The 9,600-nt window shown below is 32.1% G+C and overlaps 1 protein-coding gene across 4 annotated transcripts; it reads right to left on the bottom strand.

Annotated features, from left to right (window-relative positions):
* Positions 1–468: 468 nt before the first annotated feature.
* On the bottom strand, positions 469–4,187 carry LOC110425090 (AP2-like ethylene-responsive transcription factor TOE3). Of its 4 annotated transcripts, none has more exons than XM_021439889.2 (10): positions 3,171–4,185; positions 3,043–3,068; positions 2,896–2,926; positions 2,701–2,788; positions 2,463–2,608; positions 2,185–2,229; positions 1,972–2,069; positions 1,819–1,877; positions 1,275–1,391; positions 469–877 (listed from the first exon to the last, which is right to left on the bottom strand). In XM_021439889.2, the coding sequence occupies exons 1-10, from the start codon at positions 3,725–3,727 to the stop codon at positions 623–625; spliced, it is 1,422 nt and encodes a 473-aa protein (XP_021295564.1). In that variant the 5' UTR covers positions 3,728–4,185; the 3' UTR covers positions 469–622. The 4 variants fall into 4 exon arrangements, with proteins under 4 accessions (XP_021295564.1, XP_021295562.1, XP_021295563.1 ...); XM_021439887.2 differs by having other exon boundaries at positions 1,756–1,877; positions 3,171–4,183; XM_021439890.2 differs by having other exon boundaries at positions 735–917; positions 1,756–1,877; positions 3,171–4,187.
* Between the last annotated feature and the right edge of the window lie 5,413 nt (positions 4,188–9,600).

Here is a 9,600-nt window from a genome sequence, read left to right as displayed (position 1 = left end):
TGCTACATGCCCTGTTGCAGCTTGAGCTGGTTGAAGTTGACCAATGCAACTGTTGAAAAAACAAACCAAATCTTGGAGAGGAAATTTCCTGCCGTGAGGATGATTTACTTATATTTAAGCAGTTTTCTGTCAATTGTAGATTTTGTTTTCCTTTTAAAGTAGGGGGGCGCACTGCCTCTTGGTTCTTCTCAAATGTTCTTTGCTTGCTTCATTATAGCAATCATTTTCGTCCACATGTCTGTCACTGTGCTGAATGCTGTTGTTTTGGAACCATGGATGCTTAAACTGCTACTAGTCCCAAGTCCCTGATGAATCTGGATACGAATTCGGGTCCAACTAGGATAACCCTGGGAGGCTATGTTGATAGTTTGCAGTGTTAGATGGTAAGAACCAAGTGATTTGAAATTGCACCAGGTCCTGCAGAGGATTATACTAACACAAAAATGTTATGAAAGCAGGCCCCTTGAGTATTGTAACAAGAATTGCTTGATATTCCATTACACACTTGTATCAGATGCAAACTCTACAGACGATTCCAATTGTTTACAGCTTCTTTTTTGATCACCTAGTTTTTCTAAAGAGCATAATGAAGAACTGTTGCAGTTCGAGGTCTTGTTTGATTTCAGCTCCTGTAACTGTAGTAATAAGAATTGTTATTTGTGGATGTGGCCGGAGTCAGAAGGCAGACGTTTTGGACAGAATTGCTGAAAGGGAAAGTAGTTGATAATGCAGTGGCACTGGATGAAGAGAATCCTGATGATGCTGCAATAGGAAACACTGGGGTTGCCGTAATGTTGCCATTGCCTTGCATTTGCCATGCCCAGTTTGAAAACCTTGTCGTGGAAACAGCTTCAGTCCTCTTCTCCGCACCCCTTTCCTGTCACCATAAGAGCTTTCAATCATTACATTCTGTATCCCTGATAAGTATTTAACATTGTTAGGGGAAAATTTAAAAGTGTTAGCTGAAAAAAAAAATTTCAAAATCAGGTAGTGAAACAGCATGATAAATGTTTCCAATTGAGAGTTTCAATGTGTTAAGTGTAATCGTCACTTCAGATATTAATTGTGTGCGGTTTGCATCAATAAAGGAGACAGAAACATGGCTGTCCACACTTCAAAGTAAATGCCCTAAGGATATGAAAGTATTATCATGCAAATTTTTCTACAGACAAAAATGACATGGGTATCCACCCTGATGGAAACACAAATTATTGTCATGTCTTAAATTGTAGAAACAACATGTAAACAGCCAATGAAATGAAAGAAAAATATACCTCATTGTTTGGTAATAGGCCAGGATAAACACCAGACAATATGGGAGGGTGCTTGGATCCTATTGTTAGATCATGTTGAGGTTGCACACCAGTAGATGTAGGAGCAGAGCTCTCAAACTGTGAAAAACACAGAAGGGAAAATCAGTATTAACTGTCAAACGGCTCTACAAAAGGATAGTTAAGATGATGATTGCAGAAATGGAAGCCAGACTGAGACAGATTAAAGTTAAGGCATCTTTCTGGAGGCTACAGTTGGTGGAACAAAAGCACAAAGGAACAAGCTAATCTCTAAGGCTGCAAGGCCACCACAACAAACTAATTATTGAGGGACCTAATGGCATTTGGATGTTCTTCAAAGACATTGAGTCTAAGATCCAAGGTTTCAAGGAACCAACCAATCTGCTGGGAAATGTTGGCTTCCCAATCAAGATTGACATCCCTAGTCAACAACTTTCTAATAGCCTGCAGACCAAGACTATACCACTGGTCTCTCTGTGGCACAAGCAGCATGCTGAAAATGAAAATCCCCCGCATTGCTGCTCACATTTTGGGCGACAGAAGGGGCAGAAATCCCAAGGCTCAGATCAAGATTGTGAGAATTGCCTGCACTCAACGAATAAGAAAATTCATTATCCAAAACAATCGGTCAGATACTTGTTTTGAACTAAATAATAACAGGCTTGGAATCTGTAAGTACCTCCTAGACTATTTGTAATCTCCCCTTCATAAGTGCTTGGGTCAAAGTTGGTTACAGCTTCCCTTCCATTACATTTCATTGCAGCCATGTCATAGGCCCTGCATTCCGAAATGGAAAAAGTGAAATCTTAGTTAGATTAAACCATATTGAATTACATTTTGATTTTATACAAAATCAGTGTCTTAGAGAAATAAAACTATGATCACAAAAGACCTTGCAGCTTCTGCTTCGCTGTCGAATAATCCAAGATAAATATACCTGCAAGCAAGGATCATAATCTTCACAGCCTATACAATTTTTTTTCCCCTTTTAGATTGTCTTCTTAGATGTTGATTCATTAAGAGGAAGCACAACACGACAACAAGTTTTTTAATTAAAATCCCAATCTGGATTATGCAAGTGACAGACAATAATATGTATACTTAACTTTCATGGCTAAATCTAATCCTAAGATCATATTGAAACACTGCCTCAGTCAAAGAGATTCTCACCTCTTTCCCAGGTATTGTCCCATCCGAGCTTCCCATCGACCACATTTATGCAAGGTTACACCTCTGTACTTTGAGCTCCCCCTTGAGAATCCGGTGCTTTGACGACGAAGAATGTGCACAAATTCTTCTTTACTCATCTGCTTCATCTGCAGATCAATTCAATTACAATCAAAAATCAAAGGCAACAAAATAAAGATAAAGAGTAACATAATTAGTCTTCTGCTATATATGTAATTACCTGTTTCATGTCTTCCTCATACTCACTTAAACTGAAGTTGATATCAGCATCAACTCCCCGGAACTTGATTGCAGCTCGATCATATGCTCTGAATAAGATCCAAATTTAGAAAAAATAAATAAATTTTTAAACGAAACAAAATTATGATACATACAACTGCTTATCATACAAAAGAAAATTGAAAAGAATTCTCACCTGGCTGCAGCGTGGGCAGTGTCAAATCCCCCTGACAGAAAGAAAAAGAACAAGCAAGTATACCCTTATCAGCAAAGAATCTAAATCTATGAATTATGAACAAAATCATTCACTCCTTAACCAAAAATAAATGAATCATTTATTTACCTAAATATACTTGCTTCCCACAATCCCTATACACAAGAAACAACAAAAAGAATTAAATTAAGAAGAAATATACTTGAAAGTAGAAAATATATATGTATATATACATTTATTTATATGAATTTGTTTACCATATATGTGATTCCCATCGGCCAGTTCGCCGGTAAAACGTGACACCTCTATACTGTGAGCTCCGGGACCTTGGCCCCCGCCTACTCTTCCTTGGTTGAGGCTTTAGCGGGACAGTTTTCAACTCTGCCTCACCACTAGACTCAGCATAAGATAAATTCAACCACTGAGGCCTAGCCGAAGACTTTGTGCCAAAGCTAGCTCTAAAATCCAACTCTAGACGGCCCTTTTCTCCGGTGACCGGAAAAAGCTGCCGCGTAACGAAATCCGGCGAAGGGTTTTCGACCTTTTCAGCATTGGTGGTGGTGGTGGGGATGGTGTCGTCCGTTTCTTTCTTTAAGATATCGAAAATGAATGCGGAAGCGTCGTTGTTGGAAGAGTTCTCGTCCCCGGCACTGGATGGAACTTCTTCGGTGTTGATGATGGAAGAGTTCGTCGAACCTGAATCTTCCATATGAGTTAATGTTACACCTCCAGGTAGCTCGTCTCCATTCATTAGCATCTTGTTTTCGTCACAAGATGACTCACATGAGACAACATCAAGGTTAAGATCCAACATGTTTTCCTTTCTTTTAAGGTTTTATAACCTTTTCCTTCGATCTTCAAAACCAAAAAAAAAACAAGTAAAAAAAAATCAAATGTTTTTTCAGATACTTTCCAGGGTTTAATATCCAAAACCCGAACTTCTTTTTCCTTGTTTCTTCAAGAAAACCAACAAGAAAATCGAAAAAAAATCAACTCTCAAAGCGTTTGAAAAGATTGGTCTTTCACTTCTTGTAACGGTTGGTAGTATAAGAAAAACCTCAACAAGATTGCATTGGAGAGAGGTATGATATAAGAGGTGAAAGGATTGAAGCCAAAACGGCTGTGTCTGTCAGGTTGTATAGACAAATGGAGAGAAAAAGAAGAGAGAGAGAGAGAGAGGAAAAACAAAGGACAGTTTGATCGAGAGACAGTAACCGGCAACAAGAGAACTAAAAAGGGCAAAAAATAATGGGGACGTGTTAACAGTGAAGGTCCATTGTTTACACTTGCCCTTTCCTTTTTGGGTCGGTGTGTGTGTTTTTATTATATTTTTCTTTTTTCTTTTTTCTTTTTTGTTTTTTCTTTTTTCCTTTTTCTTTTTTATGTTTACCTTTGATATTTGATATATCGTTTTAACAGTTAATTATTTACAGCTTAATTAAATATGATATATTATTATTAATTCATAATTTTGCATGAACAAAATGAGCAAATGGGTTTTGGTGATTCTTCACCAAAAAAAAAAGACCTTTTTCTCTTTTTGGGGTCAAATATTTTTATTTACAAGTGTTTTTAAAGCTTAATTTTGGAGATTATTATCCTCAATCATAATACTTAATTAGGTATAATTAATCATGTGTTAACTAACTATTATTGTTTTTAAGGACTTTAATTTGATCTTAATGGTAATAGATTGAGACCATACCATCTTAGGTTTCATTAAAGTACTTGGATATCTTAATTAAACAACTTATAGGGTTTAAAAGAGTTTGGCCGACAATTCTCTTAATCAATATATGGTGATTGCAATAACTAATAAATCAATGAGAAAGGCAAATTCTAGTTAGTGACATTAATTGGTTGAATTAATTACTGTCGTCCTGATTTAACAACAACTTTGAGAAAATTTAAAACTCAAAAAAAAATTGAACTTCGTTTAAACCTCAATCTTATATATACAAAGATTAGAGGTAACAATCGTTAATCATTTCTTATGCTCTTAGTTGACAAAAAAGGTAATTAGTTATTAAATATTAGATTATATAAATTAAACATTAATTATTTTAAAATTATAATATATTGAGTTATTGTTTTCAATTAATCCTCCTTTATTATACTAATCATAATGAATTTAACTAATCTTTTCACCCAAATCTTCAACCAATTGGAGCATTGGATGATCACTTTGCTCCTTCAATCACTAAAATCTAAATTGCCAAGTTCAACTAAATCACCAAACTATTTGACATGAGCCAATTCCCTCTTTAGATGTCATTAATTGACTTTCATATATATAGCTCCTTATTAACCTACAACATTAACCAAAAAAAAAAATAATTCCCACCTATGTCTATATCTAATATGAAGAATGCAAAATTTTGTGTTCATCCAATTTTAATTATAATTTTTTATAAAAATACACGCGATTAATAGTTACATGTTATATACGAATAATCATAATTAAATAATTATAAAAAATCCCAAAATCACCATATTAATGATTATTTCTTTATAAAAAAGTTGAGTTTTAACGTCCGAATCTCTTCCCTAATTAGATTTCTTTATACATTTTTTATTTAAAAAAAGAGACTCAATTCCGTTATGAATAAAAGAATAGTACATTAGTTCTTAAACCAAATGTTTTAGATGTAAATTTTTTTTTAAAAAAAAAGTAATTAAGTACTAATTACATTATGCACTTTACGTCAAATCATAGGATAAGAATAATTTCAATAGCACGTGAAAAATAACTATATATTTTACCAATCTATGTCGGTAACTATAGAAAAAAGCAATGGAAAAAAAGTTTAACATATGTTTCCTTTTTCTCTTTCCCCATATCTATAAAGTTATATTCCTAACTAAAAATAGTGAAATTCACATGAATCATTATTTATATCTATGAATTCAACTAACCCTCCATTGGTCGGTCCACCATGTGTGAATTCTCACAAAAAACCATACAAACTTTCAACCATATGATTTAATTTATAAAAATAAAATTAATAAATAAAAATTTATACCCTGTCACATCATTCCGATCCACATGGCGATTGACGATAGGTGGCCGATGATGGACGAAGATATCACCATATTCACAACCCTAATCTCAAAATTCACTGTTGACTAACAAATCATAGAAAACTTTTTTTTTTTCATAAAGGACCACTTTATTAATATTTCCTCTTTTTTTCTTTTCGTATTAAATTATTTTTCTAATTTTTATAGCATGGCCCTTGAATTATTGTTTCAATTAAAATCTGACGGTTGGGGCTGCTGTTATCAACTAAAATGGACCCCACGTGAAAACAAAAAATCTAAAGATAGAAAAGTACATCGTGCCAATTGTGCGTTGGATGTAGGCGATTTTTCCTTAAATTGTTTTTATCGCTTTATTTTTCATTAAGAAAAAGACGAAGGAACGGACAAGGAACGGTTATTATACGGATTTGTCCTTTCCTTAAATTTTATGACTGACGTGTCCTGACGGTTCACAAAGAAATGGGACTTTTTCTTGTGTGATACTCACACCTTGACTTTGGTAATCCAAGTCATTATCACTGTTAACTTTATTGATATATTTGATAATCATATTTTTTTCTATGATGATAAGAAAATTATATAACACGAATTTAAAATAAAATAAATCTTAAAGGTTTGATTTTATAAAAATAATAATAGTAGCTGCCAAACTCTATGTGGTATTTCATAACGACAAATTATAATAGTAATAAGAATAACAATAAATAAATTTATGATACTTTTAAATCAACTTGCATGCTCATATATTATAATATTTCGTATATGAGCCTATGATCTTGATTTAAGCTATAAAAACGTTAAGACATTGAATCATTATTTTATTTTTTAAAATAATATTAACACAAAGTTTGGCATTATAATGCAAAACTTGTTATCACATTTCATTGTAACTTATGGCGTAATTAAGAATATACTTTTCTTATTACGAATAAAATAATTACAATCGAGATAACTATTTATAGGAGATATTCATTTACAATATATTCACAGTCAAATTTGATGATTTTCGTTAAGTACGATTGATTCTAAATTTTAAGATTTAAAATTTAGGGTTACATTATTAAATTGCATTTCTAGAGATTTCTCTTAAAATGTTAAGTTTTTTAAATATTCTATTTGAATTAAAAATATTTTAACTGCATACAAGGACAATCCCGGCATCCTTTGACAAATGATAAAGAAATGAAACTTTTAAATTGTTAATATTGTTTTTTTTTATTGCCCACCTAATAAAAAATAAAAAAAATGTTGAACTTATGATAAACAGCTCCACTTATAATAAATCAGAGATGGAAACATTTTAAAATATTCTAGTGTTGTCCTACCTAGTTATATCAACCCACCTTACATTGATAAGGCATAAATTTTATATTCCAAACTATATATATATATATATATATATATACAAATTGAGTTGGGTTGAATGACCCTTTATTAGTAAATTGGAATATACTTCAAGTATTATTTACATTTCATGCATGCAACTTAATTTAAAGCCTTTTATAGCCTCAATTCCTGTTTTTAGTTTACTCAATTTAAATAATTTTAGTTAATTAGATGAGAAAATATCAAATACTTGATGATTTTTTGTATAATAGTTGCATATATAGACAAATCGTCTCATACAAAAATTTATTTTAGATTCATAATGAAATTTTTACTTTTCCCATATTCCACAAACTCGTCCCATGCAGCAATGGCAAGGAGGTCTAGTAAGAACTCCCGTCCCTTCTCTCCAAAATTTTAAATTTTTATAATAAATATTAAATGTTTAATATGATTGTTTATAAATATTATTTTTACTTCTAAACATGAAATCCTGACTCCACTATTGTCATCCAGGACTTAAACCCGAAATTATATCGAGATAAAATTTCAAGTGATATTGGATGGGAATTAAGTAATTAGTGGTTTGCAATTTTAGTAAAAAACAATATATAATTTATGATATTTTTATATATGTATACTTGATGTAGGATGTTGCATGGGATATGAGTAGCTGCACACTAGTTTTGCCTTGGGTGGAAGAGGATGAGAATCACGTGTTTGATTGTGATTTACAAGAGAGAGAGGTTTCAAATTAGAACCTCCCCAAAATGCCTCTTCTGTTGAATCAAAAGGCAGATGTTGTGTCATTCTTGGACCACATATCAGCATATTGTCTTCACGTTAATTTAAAGCCAATTACAACTTCACCCATACTATGTTCCAGCCATTGGAATAAGGATTTGACATTGATCCTAGATTCTTTTTTAGGTTTATTAATAACAATATCATTTATTTCGTTCGTCTAGATTAAAAATAAAAAATTTTATCTTTAAATTCTCAGATTCAATTCTTAAAACCAACAAAGTAAATACATATTTTTTATAATTTACTTTACATAATTCTGGATATATTGTTTTAAATATTTTAAAATTTCAATCCGTATTGAAAGGACATAAATTACATATTCATTTATCTCATCATTTAAACGTTATCTCATTTTTAAAAAATTTGATTTTAAGATCATTCCAAAAGTGTTCCTTCGATATCAATAAACCGTCACAGGCTCCATGGATGATGGATCTATATGGTATTAAATAGGAAAGGTCAAACTTATTACGCATCCAAAAAAATTTAAAATAAAATGAAAATAGCAAATGTACGGCTTGAATGGTTCAATCTATTTTTATTTGACCATGGACTATGTACTTTACTACATATTTTATTTTTGATAAGTTGAAATTTGGAACTAGCAATAGATAACAAGGAAATATATATGATATTAAGACATAAGATATCTACCTCAAAACTTAATGCATATAAATATATAATTAAGAGAAGTAATACCATGATTAAGGAACATGACCCATACAAAAATTAATCAAATAAATCCTTGGGAAGTTAAGAATAATTTAGGTTTGCCCCCACCACCATAATTTTATGCAACTTTTTCTGCCTGTCCATCTATTGGTTGGTAAGCTACAAAGGCTAGAACAATCCAAGAAAGAAGAAGATTTTTATTTTTTTAATTTTTTCTTTTAATATATTTTTTAATTATTTATTGGTAATTTGATTTTTTTGCCATAAAGGGTGTTCTGATAAATTCACTAAAGAAAAAAATAAAAAGGCCAACCACCAATTTTGTGGAGAGGAAAATTAAGCAAAATGAGAGGAGAGAGAGAAACCTTAATGGAGACACAGAGGGGAGAGCTATTGTCAGCTGTCACCAACACCAACAAATAAGACCCAGACAAACCAATTAATTTCCCCACCAAAAAAGAGTACATACCATGATGAACAAATCAAGGCCGTCCATTTTACCCCATTGGGAAACAAAAAAGCTGCTAGTGCATTGACTTGATTTGATTTGATTTGAGAGCACTAGAATGAATCTTTTCTTCTTTCTCATGCTATGTAAGAACCTTTCCTGTTAGGGTAACCCTTACCTTAAAATTGTTCTCTTATTTTGGTACCATTTTCCTATTAGGGTAAGGAGATAATCCCCCACTTGTCTCCCGCCACAATAATTGCCTTTGATTGGGGTATCCTAAGAGTTTAAATAAAATAATAATTAATTTGTTTGGTGTGAAATGACACCTACTAAATCTTAAAAATATTAACTTATTAATTACCTAAAAAGCTTCATAAAGTTCACAAAGA

The sequence above is a fragment of the Theobroma umbraticum genome, unplaced genomic scaffold (genome assembly GCF_002168275.2).
Source record: "Theobroma umbraticum cultivar Fairchild unplaced genomic scaffold, ASM216827v3 scaffold_81.0, whole genome shotgun sequence".
NCBI classification, from domain to species: domain Eukaryota; kingdom Viridiplantae; phylum Streptophyta; class Magnoliopsida; order Malvales; family Malvaceae; genus Theobroma; species Theobroma umbraticum.
Note: the sequence above shows the minus strand (reverse complement) of the source record. Positions and strands in the feature narration are given on the sequence as shown.

Excerpts from the sequence above, each read along its gene's own strand:
- LOC110425090 (XM_021439887.2), bottom strand. The coding sequence starts at position 3,727 with ATGTTGGATCTTAACCTTGATGTTGTCTCATGTGAGTCATCTTGTGAC. Across the intron at positions 2,609-2,700 it reads ATGAGGAAGACATGAAACAG|ATGAAGCAGATGAGTAAAGA; the intron begins GTAATTACATAT and ends ATTGATCTGCAG. Across the intron at positions 2,230-2,462 it reads GGACAATACCTGGGAAAGAG|GTATATTTATCTTGGATTAT; the intron begins GTGAGAATCTCT and ends CCTTGCTTGCAG.